The sequence below is a fragment of the Sapajus apella genome, unplaced genomic scaffold (genome assembly GCF_009761245.1).
Source record: "Sapajus apella isolate SASKATOON/1434 unplaced genomic scaffold, GSC_monkey_1.0 scaffold1, whole genome shotgun sequence".
Taxonomy (NCBI): Eukaryota; Metazoa; Chordata; class Mammalia; order Primates; family Cebidae; genus Sapajus; species Sapajus apella.
This window is the reverse complement of record NW_022436941.1, coordinates 5,429,623-5,456,063: the sequence shown is the minus strand read 5'-3', so window position 1 is coordinate 5,456,063 and position 26,441 is coordinate 5,429,623. Positions and strand designations below refer to the sequence as shown.

General features: G+C 47.6%; 1 protein-coding gene and 1 long non-coding RNA gene across 10 annotated transcripts in view; one reads left to right on the top strand and one right to left on the bottom strand.

Moving 5' to 3' along the window:
- Positions 1-4,789: 4,789 nt before the first annotated feature.
- LOC116529369 (core histone macro-H2A.1) overlaps positions 4,790-26,441 on the bottom strand; it is a 65,476-nt gene continuing 43,824 nt past the window's right edge. For 5 of the 9 annotated variants that reach the window (XM_032247273.1, XM_032247514.1, XM_032247194.1 and 2 more), the window contains exons 6-9: positions 22,936-23,035; positions 15,944-16,033; positions 13,159-13,333; positions 4,790-5,551 (exon numbers count right to left, since the gene is read on the bottom strand). In XM_032247273.1, coding sequence (XP_032103164.1) covers positions 5,386-5,551; positions 13,159-13,333; positions 15,944-16,033; positions 22,936-23,035 — 531 coding nt within the window. In that variant the 3' untranslated portion in view covers positions 4,790-5,385. Of the gene's footprint in view, positions 5,552-13,158; positions 13,334-15,943; positions 16,034-20,846; positions 20,938-22,935; positions 23,036-26,441 lie in introns of all 9 variants that reach the window. The other 4 variants (XM_032247594.1, XM_032247701.1, XM_032247584.1 and 1 more) reach the window with 1 other exon arrangement.
- LOC116529834 lies at positions 7,249-22,245 on the top strand. Its single transcript, XR_004259715.1, has 2 exons — positions 7,249-7,982; positions 20,693-22,245. It is a non-coding gene; the product is annotated as an uncharacterized LOC116529834 (long non-coding RNA).

The following is a 26,441-nucleotide window of genomic DNA, read 5'->3' as shown; positions in this document are numbered from 1 at the left end:
TGACCTCCTGCTTGCTTGTGTTCTGGGGCCATGCTAGTGATCATCACTCAGTGATCACTGCTCTGGTTTCAGGGCTTTGAACATAAGATTTGGAGGGTGTCTTTCTGGGATTTTGAGCTTTTTAAACTCAAGGAGAAATTACAGACCTGAGGCCAAGGTGACCTTTAACCCATGACATTGGGACTGTTTTTCTCCTCTACCCAGCAGGGCCATCACAGGGCCTCTTTGCCAGGGAGCACATGACCTGCTAGGGGTGCTCTAGGGCACATTCATGCAGACACCGAGTGTGCGCAGGCTGCGGTGGTGCATGGCTGCTGTCCTCTGCTGTGGGTGCTGGGTCCCGCATCAGACCCCAGGGAGTCCCAGGCGCCCTGTTCTAAGTGAGCCAAGGGAGTTGTTAGTGGAAGGTCTGCAGACAGTTCTGGTCACTTCACAGGGCAAAATAGGCCAAGGAGGGTCTCTTGAGGAGAAATGTCAGCTGTGTTTTGTGGGAGACAGAATCCTGGCTGCTCTCTGCCCAAGTTCAAAGGGTGTTTGTTTGCGTGTTCCTCATTTCTATACTCTGCCAACACAGAGGGCTCTGGGGCCTCACTATGTGCACGTGAATATGTGTGTGTGTGTGTGTGTGTATGTGTGTGTGTGTGTGCGTGTGTGTGTGCGTGTGTGTGTGTGTGTGCACGCGCGCACATGGGAATGGGTGAGTGTGGGAGGGTGGGGGTTGCTTAGCGTGGAGAAGGGGAGTGATGAAGAAGTGCTTCCTACAGAGAGTGTTGTTTCTAAGACTCTCTTCTCTGAGTTTGACAAGGTAGCCCAGGCTGGGTTGGTTTCCAGGGTCAGGGAAAGGCCACTCTATTTACACACCTTGCAGAGGTGCATGGAGGGCAGGGCGGGGGCCGGGGATTAATGAGCAGTGTTACTGCCTGCCTGTCAGGAGGCTCATGTGATATTGTTTTGATATGGGGGGCCCTGAGAAGCAAACACAACAGGCCAGGTTATAAATGGAAGAAAAGGCGAAGAAAAGGTGGCCTCGCCCCCTGCCATTGAGCGTTCCCCTTTCTTCTCAGCCGGGAGTGGGCCCCAGGCCCCTCCTCACCCCAGTGCCTTCAGGTGGATCACTGGAAGGCGGCACCAAGGCCAGCTCCCAAGATAACATTGGCTAGGGGTGCCCGCCAGCAAAAATTAAACATCATAGTTGCTAATGAATAAATTGACCAAGCCATCATTCCAGGACCATTCAGGGCGATGGACAAGGCAGCCTGAGTGACAAATAAGGAAACGAGAGGCTTGCCTGACCCAAGTAGACAGGCCCAGAGTAGACAGGCCCAGTGGGGGCTTCCACCTCCTGAGAAAGGCTGACCACCCTGGGACTGGGAAGGGCAGGACCTTGGGTGAGAAAGGGAAGTTACCGCCCACCTCCTTCCCTTTTTTCTGTTTTTGCCTGGGTGTAGGCCAAGGACTCTGTCAGGATTGACTACAGCTGTGACCAAACACAGCCCCCTGACCCTGAATGGGAGGGGGAATTCTGCCACAGACAAATTCATGGGTGGACAACTCCAAATGCTGGAGATGGCGTGTAGCGAGCAGAGGCCAGGGCTGAAGTGGCTGTCCTAGGTGGGAAGAGGGTGCAGACTGAGATTCTCCACAGTGTGCAGGAGCTCCCCACCTGGGGCTGAGGGAACAGCCCCTATGCCAGCCTTCCTTCTGTTACCCGTCGCCTTGCTCTCCTGGTCTTGGAGATTCCAACCTTTCCTACCAAATCCAGAACTAGGATTACTGCTCCAAGAAGCGCTTCTTGAGCCTGCCTAGCCAGTGAGCAAAACTCTCTGCTCTGAGCCCCTGCCTTTTTAGCAGGTACTTCTCTGGGTTAGTGCTTGCTGGACAACGCTTGCTTACCCACCTTTGTACGAAACCCTTAATCTGGGGCCTCTTTCATAGAAAGCATTCAATAAGTCCTTGTTGACCATTGGATTGCTTTAAATGCACATTCCTATTCATCTGTCATCCAACAAATTCTGTTTATGTTCCCAGGGGCAGCCACACAGGACCTCTCAGTGAGTAGGCAAGAAGCCCTGCGTAACCTGAAGAACAAAATATTGGGATGGATAGCAAAGGAGACTTCAGCTTCAGAGAGTTGGTTGTAGACTCAGAGCTGGGTTCAAATCCCACCTCTACCATTCATGGCTGTGTGACCTTGGGGGATACACTTCACCTCTCTGTGTCATAGTCATAGTTTCCTCATCTGTAAAACAGGGATAGTATTACCTACCTCATAGGGTTGCCATGAGAAGTCAATGATGTATGTAGAGGACACACACACTCAGTGATTGTTGTCAGTGTAGGCCCTGTTGGAGCCACAGCATTGCGTTAGATCTCAGGTGTTATTTTAAGGGGCCTATGGAGGAGCACTGAGAAAATCATCTGGATTATTCAGGGCAGGGCCCAGCTGTTGAAGGCAGGAATTGTTCTTGAGAAATGAATGGGAGCGGATGTTGTCTGCCTAATACTGCCACTGGATCACAGGGTGGCATGGCTCTGAGGTTGGGGTAGGCTGGCGGGGGCTCAGCACAGCAACAGTGGATGGGGCAGCTCTGTCAGTGGCACCCACTGCATGCCTGCCTCTGAAGGCTTAGAGTGAAGGGAAGGGCTGGGCTGTAACACTTAACCTCTCTAGAACCTTCAGGATTTTACCCCCTCACAAAATACTTTCATTTCTGGTAAGTTTACTAACTGCAAACTTGTCATTTGAATAGAGGCATGTGTGCATTTCAAGACGTTCCTTGCAGTTGTACCAATTTTTTAAAAGTAATGAGCTTTTTTCCCCCCTTAAAGCATGAGGCTGACATCAGAGAACAGTTTTTGATCTCAGTTTTAAAAATGAACTGAGTGGCTTAGAAATGGTGGAAACCCCAGGCGGCTTATTGGCTCACTTCCCCTCAGTTTCATTGAAAAGAATTTCTTCAGTGTACACACATCACAGGGCATGATGCACTTTGGATTATTCAAAGTTTAGAAACATTTAGGTGATCATGGTAAATCATTCATGCAAACATGGATAAATGCAGTTGTTTCTTTCGTGCAATCACAAGGAGAGCAGACATCCGCAACCCTTTTCTCTAGTTCTCAATCCTTTTAGTGACATCTAGTGGAGGATCTTTGAAAAACACATTTGCCTCTATGGTGTTCCTCTAAAGTTAAGCCCCTCCAATTAATCAAGAAGTCATTTAAACCCTGTGTCCATGTAAAAGTCCCTCTGTGTTTCAGTGTCTGAGTTAGAAATACCACGAAGGCCGAATGGACTCTCTCTGACTGCTGATAAGAGCGTGCCACCAGGAACCCTATATTACAGTAGTCAGAAACTCTGCATTTGAATCTGGTTGTCACTTTTCACCAAGTGTGCGCTCCTCCCAGCTATAAAATGTATTTAATAATAGGAACTGCCCTATAGGGTTACTGCAATGACCAGATGAAATGATGCCCATGAAGGACTCAGCATAGTACCTGACATACAGTAAATATCGGTCTGATAAGCTAACAGTAGCTACAACTTTTCATTACTCTCCACACTGCAGATCCTACCTGCAGAAATAATGCTCTCGGGTGGAGGGCCACATAGTATGGTTTGTCTAAGCAGTTTACTGTTATTAAATATGCAGTGGAATCATTTTAAGATGCATCTTCTTAAAAAAAATGCAGTTTCCCCCTCCCCACTGCTCTCTCTCGTTTCAAATGCTAATCAAGAAGTAGGAATACATAATCTAGACCCAGCAAAGATCTTGGAAAATAAACGTAACATAGCCCCTTATGTTCAGATGAAATTTGGAAAAATCATCTTTCAGGTTTGAGCTGGAAGTCGTTGCCTTTTCATGGAAAAGATTGGTTGTGTAATGGTCTAGGACCTTCTGTTTTGAAGAGTTTGTATTATTAGGTACAGTTTGGGAAGGAAAAGTGATACTTGACATTCTTCCATGATATGAAGTGTACTGCATATTTCTTCCTGGTTAAAATCTGCTTTAGAAGCAGGCATGTTTCTTTCTTTCTTTCTTTTTTTTAAAAGAGATGGAAAGAGTCTTCTGTGTATTTTAGGCAAATTTAGGTTAAGGTATAAGTGCCCTTTGAAGCAAAAAGTGTGCATGTTTTGCTAACGTATTATTTTAGCTACTCTGGCTTGGCTGAGGTCTTCCTAAATAATCAACATCCCTCAATAGCCTGGGGCTGAGAAGGCATGTGACAGCAGCTAGCAAATCCCAGGAGCCTTGGCCATGGTAGCTCGTCCTTGAAAAGCTCCTGGCACCCTTCTGCCAGGGATCCTGTCCTACAGGGATGACAGACCCAGCAGCCTCAGCAGAGGGCATGAGGCTCCAGCAGCTCCATTAGCAAGTGGCTAAGCCCAGCCCTGAGCCAGAGACTGTCAGAAGGGGACAATGGTAGGAGAGAGCTGGGCTCAGGGTCTGGAGCCCTGGCTCTGCACCAGCCTGCCACATGCCACCCGCACGGCTTTTGATACACTCCCTCCTTCATCTGTGGAATGAGGATAACAACACCCCGGCCCAAGGGTCACACACAACCAAAAGGAAAGAATTTATAAGAATTCTTCCGACAAACCACTAGAGCCAGCAGATGGCCCACACCAGCCCAGGCTGTACTGAAACCGTGGAGCGTCCAAGGAGTTGTGGGGGCGGGGTGGGGGTTGAGGGAGGTGGACCGCCCTGCCTGCGCATCCTGTGACTGCAGAGGCCGACTCTGGACCCACGACTCATGGGCACAGTAACTGAAACACACCAGTCACAACAACAGTTTAACATTTTACTAAATCAACTCACACAAATTCCAAATTGCAAATATAATTAAGGACAACAGATTCTGCTTTTCCTTTTAAATCTTTCATTTTCAAATCCATCATTAAGACAAAAAGTAACCAAAAATTATTAGGTTTGTTGCAAATTCATGATTCTTCTGAGGAAAAAAAAAAAAAGAACATTAGAGTAAAAAAAGAACGCCACTGGGTGTACGAGAAAGCACCACAACACACGGTCACAAACGGGGCGTCCTGGGTTCGGTGACAGGTAAAAGACGCTGTTCTCCTCGCTGCTGTGCACCAATCAGGGTTTCGTTAAAATAAAACTAGAAAATCTCCTAGGTTACACTAAGTCAGACATGGTCTGGAACACAGTGCTTAACAGTAATGCCAACTATCAGTGCTAACATAAAAACATTTTAGAAGGTCAAAAACAATTAAACTGGAAACCAAAGCCTTATTTTCCCTAGATGAGCAAAATTGAAAATGAAAGGGTTCCCACCTCCCAGTAGGAGTGAAGGGGATTTTTCTTTTTTTCATTTAAATTGGAGGTGGGGTACATGGTGCAGCTGGTTCTGTCGTTGCTCAGCCTAGTTGGCGTCCAGCTTGGCCATTTCCTGCACATAGATCCCTATACTTTCGCTGTCAAAAAGCACGAAGTACACCGTTTTGATGGAAGAGGACATTGTGGACACAAAGTAACTGGAGATGGCCTTCAGAATCAGCTGAGCTGCTGTCTGCTTTGGAAAACCGTTCCTGTAGGAGAGAAGACAAGCGCTCAGCAACTGGGATACAACCGGGGACACAGGACCTGCCCCGCCCTACGAGGCCACCTCCCTCCGTGCTGCAGCTTGCCTTGGGTTGGGTTGGTGTGTGTTGAACCCCATGTCTGCTTGGACACCAGTGTGGGAAAGCCCAGTGCCCAGAAGATGGGATGGGAGACAGAAAACTGGGCGAAGAGCTGGCACCTACAGAAGGATGTGCAATATGCTTCTAGAGAATGCAGCAGCCAGCACACAGAATAGTGTTTTGTGGTGTGCATTAAGGCCCTGAAGTGCAGTGTGAGCTCCTGAATTTCTTTTTCCATCATCCCTGCCACTAGCACAGTGCCTGAGCCACAGCCCAGGCTCTCGATGTCAGCTCCAGGGGATGGCTGCAGGTTCTCTAGGAAGGCACTGACCTCTGTCCACCCACACAGAAGAGTTACCCCTTCACACCAGGGGCCACTGCCCAGGAATCCACCCTCCAACACATACCAGCAGTACCACCCCAGAGTCCAGAATGCAGGGAGCTGTGAGCTGTTCTACTCAGGGCTACCATCCAAGTTTCCAGGCCAAATGTATTTGAATCCACATACATTTCCACTTCAACATCATGTGGCAATTTTTGAAGGTAGGTGCTCTGGACTTAAAAATATCCTGGCCAATAGATTTCACCAATAGGTGAAGTCAGGACTGGCAACAGTGGCCCTCACTGTTCTGTGGTGTGCCCGAGGCTACTCCTGGTCAGCATGGCATGTGGGTGACCCACATATAGTCTAGTGAAAACCCAGGTTTAGAGCCAGTGGCCCTGAAGTCACACCCCTTACTGGTCCCATTTTATAGTTAAGGATACTGAGGGTGAGTATGGGACCAGCTCTCACGGGTAGCTCTTTGTTCACTGGAAGATCTATAGTCATCAATCTGCCTGAGCCTGAGGGCGTGCTGGTGTCCAAAGCACTGGGCCAGCCTGCCTATTTCAGCTGGAGCTCTTCCTCACGTGGGGCACCTGCTGCCAGGTAGAGGGGTTTCCAGATGCGTACGGTGGGCATCTCCGTGGTGGTAGACCTACACAGCTTCCTCCCAGGAGACCCTGGTGATTCTAGACCAATAGGTGGGCCAGGATGGAGTGTGGCATGGATAGGGAAGAAAAAGGGCTCTGCTAAGAGTGGGCAGGTCATTCCTCTGGCACCAGTGCTGTTTGCAGATGTGAAATCTCAGGCACAGCTGCTTTTGACTATATTCGCAGGAGTCAAGGAGGACCGAGGACAGGTTTCTGGAATGAGCTCTGTTGGGAATTGCTTGGAGAGAGAAACTCAATCTTCCATTTTTCGGGGCATCTTTCCAGCAGCTCATGCTGCTTCCAGCTTGCGCTGGGTTCCTTGGTCCTGTTGTAGCCTGTACTTGGTCAAGGGAACTACAAGGGCTTCTGGAGCAGGCAGAGGCAGTCTGTGGATGTGACCTAGATGAATGGGGGCTGAGAGAAGCTGTGAGAAGTTGCTTTCTGGATGTGAAGTCCAAGAACATGCTCTTCCAGTTCCAAGCTCCCCACAGTGAGGTGCCCTCCTGCCTGTCTCAGCCTCACACCTGCACAGGGAGCTGGGCTGTGGTGAGGGCCTATGAAATGCTGCAAATAGCAGCTGTCATGTGGCCTGATGGTCTGCCTAGCTGAGCTAGCCCCAGGGCAGGGCTTCTGTAGCTGCAGCCAGGCTGCATGCCCAGGCAACTGTCTCTAACACTTGGCTACACAAGCTGGGTGGGATGCAGTTTGATGCAGGCAGAGCATGGCCTGGCCCATGCCCATGCCATGCCGACTGGGAGGTCCCAAGGGGTCTCCATGGAACACCAAAAGTGTGCCAGTAACTCCCACCTGTTACCAGTGCTTTCTGACAGACCCATTCTGGGGCCTTCCCTGCCTCTGCTTTGGACCCTTGCAAAAGGGTATGTGACTTTCACTCAGAAAGTGTTCTTTCCTATTCCTCTACGTCATCAGTTCTAAAACTGTAGCCTGCATCAGAATTCTGGAGGGCTTGTCAAAACACAAGAGTTTGATTCAGCAGGTCTAGAGACCACTCTGTGACAACTGCTGTTCTACAAATAGCCAGCATGGACTTTATGATCTAAGCTGGCAGGGTGGACCCAGAGGTTGAGGCTCTGCAAATGTGGGAGAAGGGTCAGTATCAAGTTTTAGACCTGCAGTGTCCCCACCTGCCTACCCTCCTGTAAAGAGAGAGCAGGCAGTTCCACTGGAACTTGCAAGCATTTCAGGGTTGCTGGTGGGTGAACATGAATCTGGATTTGTTTCCAGGAAAAACCTCTGTTGACAAATCCCTCCCTCTGTCCTAGGAAGCCACAGCCTAAGGAAGAAACCATGCCATGGGACTGTGGCTGCTCTGGACTGTGCAGGCTGCCAGGTAGGAATGGTGGAGGTAATGGCTTTCCCAACATTTTCTGGTGGGCCTCAAAATGTCTTGCTGCCAGAGAATGCCTGTAGCAAAATGGAATGTGTAAGTGGATGCCCTAGCAAGAGCACTCCACACATAGCCCTGCAGCCTCCAGACACAGGCAGTGGTGGCACATGCAGCAGCTGGGGCAGGTCAGTCCCAGCTCTGCCTCTGAGGCATGGGTAGACTGACGGCCCTACTCCCTCCAGGATAGAGAGAGTGGTTAAGAGCTCAGGATTTCCTGGGGTCACACGGGATTTGAGTTGTGGTCCCGCTTCAGTGCCTTGTTTCCCCATCAAGCGAAATGGAGTCAGAGTACGGGACAAGAAAATGCACAGTAAACACCAGGGTATGGCACAGAGAGTCTTCAGTTAAGAGGAGCTGTCTATAAAGTAGGTGGCCTTGAAGGGTCTTTTAAAAGGCTCATGCAGTGGAAAACTGCCTCCTCCAACCTCGTCCCTGGGATAGCTGTGACTTGGTGACTGCTGTTGTCCTTGCAGTCTGTGCTAACAATGTTGGCCTCAGACCCCAGAGAGCTGCTGGCTGTGACTGTGGGCCTGCAACAGCAGGGGCTACACAGAGGCTCCCCAGTGCAGTGCTGACCACTTTCAGAGCAACGATGCCCCCTGGCGCCACATCTTTGGCTTCTCAGCTGGGTTCACTTGCTACCTGCATAACCACGGCCACTCTGAATAGCCATTTCTGCCTGGCCTGGCCCCTGTGACAGCCACTCTGCCCTCCAGCTGCCACAGAGCAAGATGGGTGAAGGACTTCCACTCTAGAGTCAGAATCAGGCTTGAATCCCAGCTGCTTTGGGCTGGGTGTTAACCCCTCTAAGCACAGTTTCCTCCACTGGAAATGAGGTATTTCAGGGGTCTATGCAATGATGATAATGGTGGTGGTGACAAGGCTGCCAGTGCTGCGGCCACCATCAGCCCCGCCTGGGAGATGGGTGCTTTGCATGTCGTTTCCCCTCTCTTCAGCCCGACCTGACCTGTGCGTTGTGTTTATGGCATGTTCCTTAAGTGTCTCTGGAGTGAAGTGTTTCCTACACGATAGACGTGGGACCTTGAGTGGACTAAAGAGACATCTGAGCTTCCCCTAAAGTCACTCCAGTTGTCTCTGTAAAAGCCTTTGCCTTTCCCAAGAGTCCTGGACCTTTTTCCCAGGGCCAGTGCAAGATGCCCCCTTGGGTCAGCCTGCTTAGTGATGGCTGGGGGCACACACATTGGATGCTTGTCCCATGGTCCCATCCAGACATGTAGAGACTCTAGGTCCACCAAGGACCACATACCAGCTCTGCTCAGCCCTCTCCTTGCGTGGGGCTTCAGCAAGCACCCCTGCTCTCAGCGAGCTCACCCTCTAGTGCTGGGGCCAGGCTAGGACCTCATGAGGGACCTCAGAGTCAGAGGGAGAGCTGTATCTTGGGAGCCCAGGGAGACTTTCTGGAGCAGATAGACTGGGAGCTTGCCCTTGGTGGCTGGGGAGGAGTAGAGGCGGATTCTGGTATTCTTGGTGGGTAGGGTTGGGGAAAATGTCTGTCACTCAGGATATAGACACTCTTCTGCTAAGATTAGGTTTCCTCACACTGTGCTGTGGACTGCTCTTAGGCCTTAACCATTTTTGAGTAATTGCCTGATTGTTTGAAGTTGCCCCAGCTGTAGGCTACTTTGATCCAAAAGACCAAGCCATCAGGATCCTGAGCTGACGGCAATGGTATATGAGGGAGAACATTCAGAATCAATGGTGATGGGCCCACCACTCCCCTGAGCTGGGCCCCCTGCCAGCGAAGGAGGGGCTAGGGCCACCCCAAAGTGGCCTCTCACTCCAAGCCCCCAGGTTTGGGTAAATGAAAAATTATCCCCTATTCAAAGGTCTTTGGGTTTCTGTCCTTTTATCTCTCCCCTGAGGCCAACACTTAGGAGCATAGAGAGGCTGATGGCTATACCTGGTCAGGGAGTTTCCAGGTACTGTTTTATGCACAGAGTACGTAGGCACGGGGCAGCCCTGTGGTGGGATGAGAGGAGGTGGGAGCTGGGGTCTGGCTGACCAAAGGAGGCAGGGGTTCCATGAGCCTAACAGTTCTGAAGCCCAGGGCTTCTGATCAAATTCTGGCTCTACCATGTACAAGTTGAGTGACCTCAGATGAGTTACTAAACCCCCTTCTATGCTTGTTTCTTTGCCCTTGAAAGGAATTAGTAATAGCGCTCACCTTGTAGGGCTGCTGTGAGATAATGCAGATAAAGGGTTTAGCACAGTGCCTGGGGCTCAACACATACCCATAAATAGATAGCTTGAAAAAAATAAATCAGCTTTTCCTTTTAAGCTCATAAATCTAAGGAAAGTTTAATCAAAGCCCCAAACTAGTATTCTCTATGTACTACCCCTCTGGAGAGGGGGCACCCCTAATGTCAGAGCTGAGGAAGGGGGGTATCCATAACTATCATGACCAGAATGACTGAGGACATGATATCCAGATGCCAGGGTCTCACCTGCCCCCAGCAAAGCGGACAGGCTGGAGGGAGCCATCACACAGGTGTGGTTGTGGTCATCTTCCACGTAGGCTGTGCCTCAGCTAAGAGAGTGATCCTTTATCAATGGCTGTTTCCCTACATGCTTGCATTTATACTGTTCTAATTCTGACATAACTTTCATGCCAGAGACACTGGATGCAACAAACAAGCTGTTTTATTTCCCCTCCTAAAACCCACTGTGATTTACTGGCTGGCTCTGGTGTAATCCCATTTTTTTACTCATGAAAGAGGGCAGCTGTTTACACAGCTCTGTGGGGTGAGGTCTGCCTGGCAGATGTGGCCTAGGTAGCTATGCACATGTGCTGCCTTCGGCATTTCCCCCCCTTAAAGCTTTCAATTGATTATTTTTACTCCTACGTTTTACTCCATGAAAAATGTAAATAAGTTTGTAATAACAGATGCTCTTTTATGGGAATTACTTTTGTGCTTCAATTAAAAATTTCCCAATACCCATATGAAAGGGTGTGAAATTATTACCTCCAATAAAGTCTCCTATTGCTTCCCTCTTCGGAAGCACCTTTCATCAGAGCAGATCAAAGTGCATCCGAAGCATTAATTAACTGGGCCTCAGAACCATCTGTGAGGAAGGGCAGTCCCTACAGCCTCACTTGCTGATAAGGCAGACCAGGGCAGAGAGGTTGATTCATTTAACCAAAAGTCACACAGGACAGGGGAGTGAGGGGCCTCACTCACAGAGCCCTAGGACCAGAGCTGTGAGGCTAGGGGAGGCAAGCTTGCCTGTAGCTCACTGACTGGGGAGGGGTTGCTGGGAAAATGCTCATTCTGCTGTTTTGCCCTTGATTTGGGGAGGTTGTGGGGGGTGTGGAGGGCACTGATTAGAGGCTCCAGAGAAGGTTCAGGTGCAACTGGAGATCTTTCCCCAGAGCCAGGTAATGGTGGGGCCTGCCAGTTGCACATGGCCTTGGTCACAGAAAGCCCTGGGGAATGGTGGCAGTGCTTGTCGGCCTGTGGGCCAGGACTTCTGCTAGGCAGAATGGCAAGTGCCAGAAAGCCCACTCTGTACTAGTTCTGCCACCGGTACTTGAGGTGTGGGACCTCAGTGATGGCAGCATACAGGAGGCAAAATCACAAGGCCCGCCTAAGTGGAAAATGGCAAAATCCACTTTCTATCCTCTCAGAAGTTCGGAAGGAAAGTGCTTTGGAAAGAGCAGCTTTCTATCCAGTTCAGGGCCTGGTTACCCAGAAGGAAGGGGCGGCCTACAGGGTCACAGGCAGTTGGTGCTGCACAGCCCTGCCTTCCCTGGGTGCTGGGTGGGGCTGATGGGCAGAGACCCTAGAAGGCTCACAAGCTGGGGTGGGAAGCCCCGGGAGCACTGGCAGGTACTCTGTCCAAAGCAACCCCCTGCCAGTACAGAACCCCAGGTTATGGCTCCTTTTGGGCCCAAGTTGCTGAGAGCTGCAGCCTCTACAGGCCAGTTTCTCTTTGCTTCAGTGCCCAATGCAGACCTCGAGGCTTCCAGAGGCCTTGGACTTAGACCCTTAGTAGGGAGGACTATAGTGATGGGCAGTGGGTCACAATCTTGGAGGTGGCTCTGCCCTGACAGGTCCTCATATCTGCATCATGGCACACACTTCTGAAAGCACTTTTCCTTCTAAGAGCTTCCTTAATTTCTAGAGCAACCCTGAGACACTGCATGGGGGGACTATAATGCCAGCTTCTCAGAATGAGGCTTAATTTACACATCATCACTCACCTGGTTAGTGGCCAAGCCAGGATGCAACCCCAGGCCTGACTGCTAAGCCAGAGTGCAGTGCTGCTCCAACAGGCAGGAACCTGATAGGTTATTAGCTGTCATCTGTGGGGTGCACAATCAGGGGGATGTTGGGGGGCTTACCCTGAGCCCTAGCTGCATCAGCTGTCGAAAAACTAGACTTCTCCAGTGGTGGTACTCTGGGTATGTCTGTGTCTTAGGAGCAATTCTGCTGCTCCTGAAGACCTTGGTGAGTCTACCTGGGGGTATTTTGGGGGCAGGAAGTGGGGTAGGGCCCAGCCCTGTTTAAATCTCACATAATTCCCCATTCCATTCCACCAGGTCCCTTTACCTCATTAGCAGGCCAGCAGGGTCACCTACAGCAGTGAGACAGTCAGGTGGAGACAACTGTGCCTCAATGAAAGATGCTTGTGAGTAGAAAGGCAAGGGACAGAGGGTTTTATCCAAAGAAAACTGTGGTTTGGGGGACAGACCACAACAGACTATAATAAAGTCAGACTATAATAAAGACAATAAGCTATAGACTTATTCTGAGACAGCATGCTGTTCATCTATATTCCTGCATTCACACCTCAAGATCCTCTCCAGCCATCTAAGTCATTGTGCCCTTCAAAACTTAACTCTCTGAGGTGCCATCTCTGTGGTCCCAGTACACACAGGGGTCCCCTTCTGTGATGACATCTGCTGTCAAAACCGAAGTTTTATATTATCCTTGGGATTGGGTCTCTCTCATTGTCCCTCACCATTGTTTAATGTCTGCATTCTTCCCTATGTCGTGCTTCTGGTCTCCTAGCCTCCGCAGGCCTTGCACAGAGGGAGAACTCCACAATTATGGGCCATGTGTGCGCAGAGAGACACACCCATGACTGATATGTAACAAGCATGTGCTCCTACCTGCCACTGCCGATGGATGGAAATGCAATGGATTTCAGCTTCTTATCATCAGCCAGGGCCAGGCAGTTTTTCACTGTCTTTTCCAGAAGTTCTTCACACTTGTCTGCACCCCAGACTGGACTATTACAGTGGATCACAAACTTGGCGGGCAGGCCGTGGCCTGCACTGACAGCAGCTAGTGGTAGGGGGATGCAATAGAAATAGTGAGCTCTGGTTCACTGCAAAGCACAAGATGCCAAACACAGACCCATTCCCCTGCCATGGTACATCCTCCCGGGCCCTCCAATGCCCTGCGTCTGGGGAGTTCCACAGCTGTCTGCTGAGTTGTGATTCCAATGTGAGCTCCAGCCAAGAACTGCTCATCATTTAGTCTTTTCACTTAAAGGGGGGAGCCAAGCCAAGCCCTACCCTTGGAAAGTTGGCATTACGATGTGTCACCACCAGGAATTTTTTACCAAGTTCATAGTAAGCCTGTCTCCACTCTCAGAAAGAATACAGGGTTCTCCCAGAGGCAGAGCCTTACTCATCTAATTCAACTGATCATATCAGAACATGTGCAGCCTCAAAATAAATGTTTTGGGTTTCCAACCCCCCTTAAGTCGACTGGTGTGCAAATTATCAACTTGCATACCAGTATGATATATATTTGTCTCTACTATGATGCATCTCTCAATCTCCCAGACCCAATTCAGGACTAAGCTATGAGGAAATCAACTGCTTTAAATGATCTGCTAAGCAACCTGACCAGCATTTCTGCTGCCCTTGTCTTCTCCCTGCTGAGGATGGCTTACCATATGAATAACTGATCCTGTTTATCTGTGGCAGAATTAGATTAGTTTTTGAGAAGGAACTATTTTCTTTTCCTAAAAGAGGAGCCGCTTTCCAGCTACAAATCTCCACCAAAGACCTGCCTTTCCCTTGCCAGATCTGAGGACACAAGTCTAGGGTAGGGTCTGCCACAGACTGCGAAGTATCATGTCTCCCAGAGCATGTTCCAGGATATCTGTTCCTAAGATGCTCTGCAAAGATTGTGGGAGCACTGGGTTTAGTGGGTGCTGCATACTATACTTCTACACAGGAGCATATGCGTCTCCACATCACCACTAAAGTAAAACATCCAAATTTTTTGGTAGGGTATTTCCGAAACCCATTTTTTAAGGAACGTCTGTCCAAGGGGTATGGGTTGTTATGGTCATGTCATAGATACTACAGAAGGAGTAATCTCTGGGTAGTGTCTGATGGTACAGTGGAAATAGCAGAGTCACAGGGTGTGAATTTGAGTCTTGGCTTGAGAACTCTGGGCTGACCTATAAAAACCTGACATGGGGCAGGGGTGTTGAATGCAACCAAAGGGTTTGTCCCCATGAGAAGAAGTCACTGCTAAACTGTGCAGAGAAAAAGACTGGAAAGTTAGCAGTGACTATCTTTGGGCAGTGGAACAGGAGTATGTTTTATTTGCCTCTTTATACTTTTAAAAATATTTTAAAGCATTTTCTAAAATAGCTCTTAAAATCAAGAACAGAAGTATTACTGAAACAAGCAAAAATATCTTGAACCCTGCTGATAATGGGTTTGCATCTACTGTGGTTGGGGTTTCCGCAGCAGAGTTTGGTACATGGCAGCACCAGGCTGCCTCCACACCAGCAGTGGTGTGGAGACGCTAGTGCCAAGGGTTACCAGCAGGACTCAACCTGGAACCCCGATGGGAAAGGACACACAGGCTGGTCAAAGAGGTGTTTTAAAGGGCCTGGGGAAAGGCCAGCTGCCCCTGGCTGGGTAATTAACACTGTGTATGCCCTCCCTTGTACAATGTGGGACTTTGGTGGAACTACCTGGAAGAACTTTATAATTAGTGCCCTGTATGTCATATCCCTTGCAGGCAAAACAGAAGTGGCAAAGCAGAGGTCAAAGGCACAGATCAACAAAGGGAATCCCTACTGGACCCTGAGACTAGCCTGCAGGGGGTGTAATTTGTAGTCACTGGGAATAGAGGGGCAAGGCCTAGTGAATCCTCCGAGAGCTTATTCGAACGTTATGTGGAAATTATCAATGTCCAACTTTAGTTAAGATTAATTTTTACAATAGAGGATTTGAAAGGTAGGATAGGCAGTGGGATCAGGTAGTTTAAGAAGAGAAAACCAGAGCCCAAAGTGAGGAAGTGGGTGGCCTGTCCTCAAACAGCTGGTGGGGGAGCCAGGCCTCCCCACTGATTAACCTCTCAGGTCCTCAGGAGGTTCTCTGTCCTGCACACCCCAAATTACCACCTAAAATCCCAAAATTCAAGCCTGAAGCAGCAAGAAGTACCCTGCCTCCAAGTCTTAGCAATAATTCTCTCCACATCAGATGCCAAGTCATTTTCTTCCTGTTATGCCAGGGAAGGCGTAATTGGCAAATGAGAAATGTGTATTTATATGTTTCCTATTACAAACACAGATGGCTGAAGACTTTTAATTTGCATCTCTCACCAGCAGTTTTGCAGATGGCTCAGTATCACTCACTTTCAGTTCTTACATGTGCCAAACTCACCTCCTATAATTCCTTAAAATTTGAGATCTAGACATCAAACATATAGGAACTCTTTGAAGCAATAAAAAAAATGCAAAGGTGATTTTCCCAGACAATGCATGAAACTCTAAGTTGTAAAGCTACAGGCTGTCCTTGGCCTCCATCCTGAAGATGCGGCTGTAGTACAATGTACTCCTGAATTCTAAGCTGTCTCACAAAATGGTTTTCCTAATATTGCATGTGCCACAACAAAATAAGCACGGTGGCTTTCCCAACTCACCTCCAGCTACTTCCAAGGGCCCATTCTTTTTCCGGAGTTCTAGAACAGCTTCCACAAACTCCTTGCCACCTTTCTTCTCCAGCGTGTTTCCTAGACAAGGACAGGGTGGGGTCAGGTTGCTATTCTGTATCTCTGGCACATAGACACACTTAGCATGTCAGGTGATTACATACTTCAAATGATCTGACTAGCTAAATTTCCATCAGGCTGCAAAACAGGAACTAAGTGTCTTGGCTAAGTTAGTAAAGTGAAATTGAGAAGGGCTTTGTCATCACCAGTTACTAGCATTTCATTGCTGCTTCACCTGGCTGTCTTTGCTGCCCCTTATTTGGGTCTGACTCAGGGTCATGGATGACCTTTGAAAATTTAAAAATTTTAAAGTAAACACTCTTCACATCATAGATGTGCCACAGATGTGAAGGACACAGGAGATGCTTGTTTTTTTGCAAGTATGCTTGTCCTGGATGCTTTTCATTGGCATGAGATACCAGCTGGTACTGGTTTCCAAGACTAATGCCCACCTTGGGTTTTCTTCTCTGTCTCTGGGGAGAACCCCCAAATAGGGAGGTTTCAGCAGCACACAATGCTCCCATCAAGAAGCCCTCTCCTCCTGGCAGCAGGCCTAAAAGAAGTGTTCATACTTGGCCACCTTTGGACCAGCATTATTACCATGCTTAGTTCCTGTTTTACAGCTTTGGTGTCATATGCAAATACAAAATAAAAATGGCCTTAGACGGAATTTTCTTAATTACACTAAGGATTCAGAATAATTTTCAGTAAAGGAGGGCAGCATCAGAAGCAGAGCTTAAAGATTAATCTGTATTCTATAAAAAGCTTGGAAAGGAGGATGTCTAACTGCTTAGGACCAGATTTTTTATAAAAGCCAATGGAGGTTGGGTAATGTATTTTCTTGAATTGGGGCACTTGCGAAGTAATCAATTCCTGCTATGAAACCAAGTTCCCAAACAAGATCACCAACACCCATAAGAACTCTGGGTTGATGCTCATGTGGAATAGCACGTGGCAATCAAAGTTAGCAACAATATCAGCCTTTTGAGTTTGGCCAAAATGGGTCTGAGTCTTCCTTAAGCTCTGATTCCTCAGTTTTGCACATTTTAAAGTACTTTTCCTCATAAGAGGACAAAATACTCCCCTTAAGATTCACCATTTGTCTTAGAAAATTCCAGGTGCACCTGGCACAATTCTGGTATGGGACAGTCTGTACTGGAATGCACCAGCCCAAATTCTCTTTGGAGTCACCCTGCAATGAGTAGGGCTAATTATCTTAGTGAAACTTGCCTCCTTTCAGTGTTTGTTCTACAGGGGTAAACTAACCCCAGGTGGTGTCTTAGAGGAAAAGTAAACAGCCTGGGGGTTCCCAAATAAGAACAAGGGCTAATGGCTAGGACTGGGCCTGTACCCACCCATGTAGAAAACCTGGGGTGTCCAGATGAACATGACCAGCAGCCATCACCCAGAGGAGCACTCGGCTGTGACTGAGGGCAGGGCTTTGGGAGAGGCACAAACTTTGCCCCTTGAGGTGGGATTTTGTGTCACTCTTCATGATCTCAGACTGTCCACCTGCCTTTACCTGTCCTGAAAAGCAGCACAGGCTTTAAATGGCAGAGTCAGAATGTCACACCTTTTGCTGCTGCATGTTTCTAGTTAAGTCAGAATCAGAGGTGGCAGCTGAATGGGCCATGCACTGGAGGAAGCAAGCTAGGGGCTTAGAGCCCAACTCCACCATCACAAAGTGGATGCAACCCAGGTGACTGAGACCCCGATATAGGTTCACCTAAACTATTCCTGCAGCTGAGAAAAGGGAATCTGGAGCGTGTAACAGCTGGATTCCACACACTGCTGCCCCTGGGGCCCAGTCTAGCCTTTGCTTTTAAACCCATTCCCTGGCTTGAGGCAGGGCAATGAAAACACTGGAGGCTGGACTAGTTAGGGTTCTCATTATTTACCAAATTAACTCTTTGGTGAGAACTGAGAAATCTGAAAGGTAAAATAATGTTTTTACTTTATCTTGAGTCCAACTCCTTTCTAAAATATTTAAGAAAATGGGCTGATTTATAATTAAAGGTGTTTTATCTTAGGAAGAGTGTTTACTTTAAAATTTTTACTTATTAATATTGCTTTAATTAAAAGTGAAATTTGCAAGTTAAAAATACACTTAAATGCATTTCCCAAACTTAAAAACTGAACCCTAGATTGCAGGCAATCAACCCAGTCAGGACTTGACTCCTACACACACATATGTATGCACATGTTCATGTAGACACACGTGTACTTTTTAACAAGAAACAGGCCCATTTTCAACCATATTGTCAACACTCTTATTGTAAGACTTTCTTTTTAGGCTTAACTTCAGGGTTAATCATAAAGCAATTGGCTTATTTGCCCCCAAGCATAAACATGTGTTACTCCCATGAGAACAAGAACATTATTTCATGCTTAGAAAGCAGGCATAAGTATCAGTGTTCAAAACAGCCTAAGCGAAAATTTAGGCTTGGACAAATGTCAGGCTAAGCCTGTGGTCTATTTCACTGTTAGAAAGAACTTTTGATGGGTAAAAGTTAATCACTGGGGCTAAGCATTCCTGCACTCGGATTCCTTCTTCCAGCAGTCTCAGGAATTCACACCAAATATGAGAAATGGAGTGATTACTAGCTTCCTCTTTTCTCCTCTCACACATCAAAGTGGGAGCTGGGACCAATTGAAGCCATGTAGGAATCTGGTTTATCACTGGGATCGCAAAAGATATTTGGGGTCAGTACTGGTTTGGGCTGGTCCACTGGGCAGAAAAAGCCCTGGGGGGCTTTGGAAGACTGGGTTCTGACCTGGCAGTCTTTCCGCCTTAGCCAGCTGGGATATCTGAACCTGCTGAGGATTTTTACAGCTGGGACAATGTCAGTGAGTGATGTGTGCCAGGGTCCTGGGCAAGCTTTTGGGTCCAGGTTGCTCCTGTGGCTTGGAAGCTAATAATCCCCACCCTGTGGCTATCTGTGGGTTGTAGGCGAACATGTCATAGAAGAAAAGCATTAACACTGTCCTTACTCCAAAGAGACCCGTTCCAGTCATAGTTCAGGAACGACTGGGCTCTTCTGGGTGGCACAGTTTGCTCTGCCTGTTACTCCCTCATAGCTTCCACCTTGGCTCAAAGCTGCAACTCTGCCTCCTGGCATGGCTAATCCTGCTAGGCATGGCCTTCCTCAGGCTGCAGCAGGCAGGCTGACTTTCTCCTCTCCCAGGACTTAGGTAAGATACTTTTGCCCAGGAAGTTTCATAATTCCCATTTCGCCAAATGTCCTGGATGGCGGGATGAACCCAGGCCTTAGTCACTCCCAGATATGACAAAGACAAGCCCTTAGCTGTTCTCATTTATTTTTCTCTAAATAAGTACTTCCCTCCCATTAAATTTTCACTTGGTTAAAAGAGGAAGCATCTTTCCCTTAAGCCGTCTGACTTTGGAGCCCTTTAACTCCTCCAAAGTCTTGTGAAAGGGGAGTTTAATTGTCTATAGCCTGATTTCATTTTGGCCTGGCAGACTTGGCAAATCCTGACTTTCCATCCAGTTTCTTTCCATCTATGTCCAAAATCCAAAATGCCCAGGAGAGTGATTAGTCCAAATTGCAGTGGCTGGGGAAGACTGAATGGCAGTCTTTGCTAGTGATGCCAAGCACGGCTGAGAAGCCAGAGATTGTAAGCTACTGCACATCTAGCATCTGGGACCCTTGTGGAAATCCCAATCTCCTCATCCTGCCAGATGACTTCATTGTGTGCTGACTAGAAATGTAACCATTCTCTTTCAGAGCTGGTATTTGAATCCAGACTCAGAATGCTGCTCTCAGGACCAGCACATCTATAAAAATCCCATATACATACAAGTCATACCTTACAGCAGGCACCAATCATGAGCCAGGCCTTACAAAAAAAGATGCTCTGCTTACATTTAATGTAATTCCCATCATTACCATTACCTTATAGATAGGGAACCTGAAACACTGAGGAGTTGAATGACTTGCCCAGGCCCCATGATCAGTAAATAGTGAGGCTAGGATTCCAATTCCTTCCACCTAGTTCCAAAGCTGTGCTTTTTTTCCTATCTCATGTGGGTATCTCCTCCTCAGACAGGCCCTCAGTGTGTTCTGAAAGCAGGGCACTATCTGATGTTCCTGCCAGGAATCTTCAACCTCGGGATGTGGCATCTCAAGTGCCCTCTGTCTCAGCCACCCTCAGCTATTAAGCACACCAGGAATCAAACAACAATGCCTTGTCAGCTGCCAGGGGAAAGGAAGGTGCTTTCTGGGTCTAGGATGATGTTTCTCATGAGTGGTCTAAGAATACCATGTCAGATTGACATGATTTTCACGCATCTGAGGTCTGAGAACCCTGAGTGTGAGCAAGCATTTGTAAAGGGTCCTCCTTGTGCACCTGAGGCTTTAAGGGCATTTTCAGAAACAAGTGTGCTTCTGACATGGAAACAGATTGGCGGGGTTGGGGGATGATCTGTGCACAGCCATTTGTGTTTGTCTGCTCTTTAGAGTGCAAAGAGGTGGTCTTGGATGCCACTCAGTCCCTGTGACTGTATTGTTCCTGCAGCTGAAATCATCTGTGAACCCAGTCTCCAACAAAGCTGTGCCTTGTGGGGCAGGTGAAGGAATGATCCTGCTGAACCAGTTTTCAAACCAGAAATGCCCATTTGTGACGCATCACATCCTGACTGACAGCTAGCTTTATTTCTAGGTTCACAACCCAGGGACAGGAGACCTTGGGAAGGTCAGGACAGCTGGAAGTGTGAAATGAATGCAGCCCTGCATAGCTGTCAAAGGATCAAGCTGTCTGCGGCGGCCGACTGACCATGCACACACACACTCGGCAGCACCCGGCTAGGCATTACCTACTTCACCACCGATGTAGAAGTCAGTGTTTGTCGGGTGAACGACAGCATCACTGTCGATCGAGGCAATGTCAGCCTGTACAACTTGCAACTATAACAGGTAAACAAATGTATATCAACTGTGTTGGACCGAGACCCACGCACAGGCACATTTACTAATGCCCCAATGGCAGGGCTGGCCTACCTGGTCGATTCCAACATATGAGCCCAAGGGGCAATCAGTCCACGCAGTGTGCGCACATGTGGATGGGGGTGAGGACAGGAGGAGGAGGAATATCAAATGTGACATGTTTAAATTAAACATTTGAATGACAAGTCCAAAAAAAGAGAAACACACATGAGATCATTTCCAAAGGTTAAAAGAAATAAAACGAATGCCCCGTTTCACTTCGCAAAAGCCTATAGAACTGGCATCCCACTGAGAAGGCTACTAAAACATGGCATCTGCTTAAAAAAAAAAAAAAGTGGACCATCAGGCCAACCAAAACAACAAGTTTCTCCATTCTGTCTGTAGCAGTCAACTTGCAGCCTAGATTTTTTATTCTTGTAACATTTACCATTTTGTCTACCTTCAAGGGATTTCTCTTGAAAACCCAGAAAACAGTATTGATACACATAGAGAATTACCTTTATTTCCCCCCCTCAACATATGAGGTGATCTCTATCAATATTTTTCCAGGCCCATTTCTTCCTCTAGCCTATCTTATTTTTATGGTTTTTTTTTTTTTCTTACAGACAGGGTCTTGCTGTTGCCTAGGCTGCAGGACAGTGATACAATCATAGCTCACTGCAGCTTCAAACTCCTGGGCTCAGGCAATTCTTCTGCCTCGGCCTCCCAAATAGCTGAGACTACAAGCACATGTCACCAAACCCAGCTAAGTTTTTTATTTTTTGTAGAGATGAGGTCTCACTATCTTGCCTATGTTGGGCTCCAACTCCTGGCCTCACTCAATCCTTTTGCCTCAGCCTCCCAAAGTGCTGGAGTTACAGGTGTCAGCCACTGCACCTGGCCTTTGTATTTTAGTATAAAATGCGCTTTGGAAAGAATACTTGATTTTTCTAGCTTGTGGACTTTTTTTTTTTTTTTAAGTATCTGTATAAGGTAGTTGTAAAACAAGTTCAAGTTGGACACTCTTGAGTCCAGTCCTCATCTTTTCAGCCCACTGTTGCACTCAGTTTGTGTGGGTGAGGCCTGGGCTCATGGAATGAGTCTATCTCCCAGTAAGGAAGTCTGCCATCTGACAAAAGCAGCAGAAGCTGAGAGCTAAAGTCATTCAAAATAGATTGCAACTGAGGATTAGGAAGAAGGCTGCATTTATTTCCCTGGCAAGCCTCTACACTGAAGAGCAGCAGAGGAGCCTTTGCTGTGCCATTGAGCTGACAGTGCCTCATATGCAAAGATAAAGCCACGGAGGCAGGACACTGAGGAGCATCTCTCAGCCTACCCTGAACCATCCGCCATCTTGAGCAGGGAGACACCATGGTTCTGGGGCAGTTTTCCATAAGAACTTGCTTGGAGATACTGCCCTTCTGTTTAATACCATTCTCTAGACAAATAATTCATGAAGGTGGCATTCAGTCATATACTGTTTTCAATTCTAAAAGAAAGTTGAAGTGACGGTAGTAAGTTGTGGACTAAAGGCAGCTTAATACCATACTGATGTGGCTTGTCTTCTTTTTCAAGCTTTGTCATTTCTAATTAAGGTTTAAATGGAGAAACTATCATTTTGTAGTTACCTGAGATTTTTCAGTTCTAAAATAAAAACAAAACAAAACAAAAAAAACAACACGTTTAAAAATCCCTCCCCAAGTAACCAGCAGTCAGTTTGATCATTATGGAAGAGAATTTAGATGGCAATATGTTTGCAATTGAGGAGAGAGTAGCCAATCACACTTAATGAAACATCAGACCATTTACACTGGAAGGGTCTGGAGTAAGTCGATGTTCAGTGTCCACACTCAAATATCAATCTTGGATTTGGAAATTTGGCTTCACCATGGTAAAGTCTGGGAAGATGAAACGCCTAAATTCTGGGTTCCATAACTTTTCATCTGACAGCTGGTGGTGCCGAACCCCGTCCCCAATTACCTAGGTCATCTTTAAGGTCAATGTCAGCATTGGTAGGATTGATTATGGCCTCCACCTCAAAGCCGGCTAAATTACTGATTTCACTGTGAATAAGGTTCAGCTGCAAAGAAAAGCATGAGGTGGGAAATAACAGGAGAGCTGGGAAGTCTCAGAGGAGCCTTGGGATACAGGTAAAGGGCAGTGGACACTCCAAGTGCATGAGGCACAAAGGGAAGCAGGGAGTTGCTGGCTCAAATGAACCCATTTCAAACATAAGACTCAAATGCTGCTTGGGATGCGGGAGCAAGCAAACTAGGATGAATGTTCAGAGCCTGTGGGAGGTGCTTGGGGCAAAAGGAAGCACAAGCCACATTGGATAAGGAAATCAGCTTTCCTTTAAAGGGACTTGTGATATGGGGGCCAAAGTAAGACAGCTGTCAGGACCTAGAATAAGTACTCATTGCTGAGTGTGGGGGCCTGGTGTATGTGAGTGCCCTTATCCTTGAGTCCTGGCCTGGTGCAAACATCCTACCTGGCTGGGGCAAACCCCTAGTGGCTCTGCCATTGTCATCCAAGTGACTATAGGTCTTTAAGGCTGTCCTCATCACTGTGACTACTGGCTGGCTTCCCTGCCCTGATCAGGGTAGCAAGAAGTGAGAATAGTCTGTTGCTTAGTAACATCTAATTTACGTGCCCATTAGTCAGGTAATACTGAAGTTCCCTGGTGAAACCCAGGGGAGGAAAGTTCTCCAGTAAGACAATGTATTTTTTAAATGGTTTTCACCTTGTTGGTCAGGTTGCTGTGAGTCTCAATGGGTGGTTTATTGAGCATTTTCCTTAAGTTTTCTATCTACCCCAATGAATTTGTTCTTTCTGAAGAGCCACTGAATAAGTGTCCCCCCAGCCACTGTTATTCTGTTACAATGGCAATCCTGGCATCTGAGTATTTGAGGAATTCTGAATCTGAAATTCTGTCAGAGGGGTAAGGGGAAGTAATGGGCCTAGGACTGCTGTCATGGGTCCTACCATTCCCCTTGCTTTTCTTTAGGTACAAGCGTCTGCAGGAAAGCTCACTCTTGCACATGCTCTTTCAATGACACTGCTCACTCTTCAGTGACATAAATTCCTAACGCCTGCAGACAACTTCAATGCCTGAGTAGCCTAATCAGAGCTGGTGCTCAAGACTATGACCTTGGCTAGAATAGTGGCTGCAGCCTGCAGGGCTCACCAGGGCACGAGGCTTTGTCCAGGAGCTCACCCAGGAGTGGGCTGTGAACAGACACTTGGCAGGGAAGCTCCTGGCAACAGAGCGGCAAGTCGCTGCATTTCTAGGGCCAAATATTTTGTTGAAAACAAAACCAAACAAAAAACCTGGCACTCCAGAAGTATCGGAAATATAAACACACATTTCTGATTCCCAGAAGCAGTCAGATTCTTAAAGACGGGCATGCTTACACTAAAAGTCATCCTCTGGGAGGAAACAGTTGTGGAATTAAGTATTGTCATACAGCCAATGAAGAATTCTGGCCAGGGCAGTGGACTTCATTTTTGGTTAAAGACTCAGAGAAGAGGACCAAGTTTTATCCATGTGGACTTTCTGGGTTATTGCTCCTAGCACTATAGAGTGATTTAGAGGCCACCCACACCCTTGAAGCTGAAGGAAGCCCATGGGAGTGATCTCACAAAGTGAAGCTCTCAGCAGCTCAGGGCCCTGGCACCAGACAGAGGCACAGAAAAGAGGCAGCACAGGGGCCAGGGCCTGACTGCTGCCATCAGGGAGGAGGGGTGTGGGTAGGCACAGAGTGGGGGGCCTTAGGGTAAGGCAAGTGAACTCCCAGGATTTAGAACAAGGCAAAGGAGTTTACTCTATTACTTCGTTCTGCATTTGGCTCCAAGCAAATGCTGTTTATAAAAACTCAAATTAAGCCAATACTCGCTGGTACACACCACCAAAACACACCCCACACAGTGTGAAGAGGCAGGAGATTGGTGAGGAAGGCAGGCAAAGGAGAAAAAGACTCAATCTACTCAGTGTAATGTGGATGTGTATGCTTTTAAGACATCTATAAATTCCTTTGTTTAAAATACATGTTCAATCCTTAAAATGCACATATTTTTTTCCAATTGTATAGATGCTTCTGGTGTTATATTCGGAAATGCTTCATTGGAAAAGTAGCTATCTTCACAGGCTCTGATTCAGCTAGCCAGGAAGACCCGTAGTGGCCTGTGTCTGACTCTCTTCTGGGGAGAACCACCCACTCTGCCTAGGTGAATGGGATTCTCTGGGGGAAACTTGGCTTTGCTGAAGCAAGGGAGCAGCTGCGGACAGAACTCAAACTCATGGAGAATTCCCAGCTTCCTCTGGACTCACTGCCTTCCCTTCTGACCAGAGGCACACCCACTTTTGGAAGTGTAGACTACAGTACCTCAGGGAGCCACTACAACTCAGCATTGAGAATTCCCAGCCAATTAAGTACTGTTTCTCTCTCTCCACATCTGTGGATGAGGTTAGAGTTGTGATTTTCCAACTATGCTCTGCTATACACTGGGGCTCAGCAGAAGTCCTCAGGTTACGAAGCTGAGCCACACAAGTTTTGTTGCTATAAAATGTGTACAAATATGTATTTTTAAATAATCCTGACTGGAAAGTATGTGCTTGAGATGTGTGCATCAGGGGAAAAGAAGGGGGAGGGGAGAAGACTAATTCAAGTACTTTGGAAAGACAAATGGGTAATCAACTTGGCAGGTAGGCCAGTGGGCAGAGGCCAATAGCAAGATGACCATGAACAAAGACAGTAGCTCCACTGTACAGAAGAAAGCCCATGAGCATAGGGTGCAAATGGACCATGTACACCCATGTCTGGACAGGTCCCCACTGTCCAGTCATACATGAATAGGCAAGGTAGAGCCAAGACGGAGGTCCAGTCCTGGGAGGTCCCAGCGTTCCCTCCAACCAGCTAGGGTCAGATCCAATGGGGCTTCTCAGCTACAAGGATGTGTGTCCATCTGAAGCACATGGCAGAGAAGTGGTCCTTGTGGGTTAGGAAATCAGATTTCTGGGAACTGTAAAAATTCCCAAGATTAGTCTGATTTGCTGGGAGGAATAAGGATCATTAATGGTTTCAGAATTTGGGTAAGGTGATTGCTTCTTTGTACCATCATCAGGAAATATGGAAAACTAAGTTTTAAACCACAACCTGAGGAATTTAAAGTAGCTATGAAGACTTGGCCACTGGAGAAAGTAACCATAGGGCACTGCCAGCTATAAAGCAGGAGGGGGTCCCACGTGGCTATGCAGTTGGCAGAAAGGGTCTTAGCCAAGGAAACTTCGAGATCCCTTCCAGCACTGGGATCCGAGATCCTAATCTCATTGGCTCTGCTGGGTCAGTTTCTGAGACCAGCAGTACCTGAGTCTTCCTTGTGGTGGGGATGTCCATGGGAAACTTTGTTCCTTACTCATGGTATACGCTCATCAGAGTAAGTCTCTTTGAAGGCAAGATCTGGTGTGGCTTCCTAACCCTGAGTGC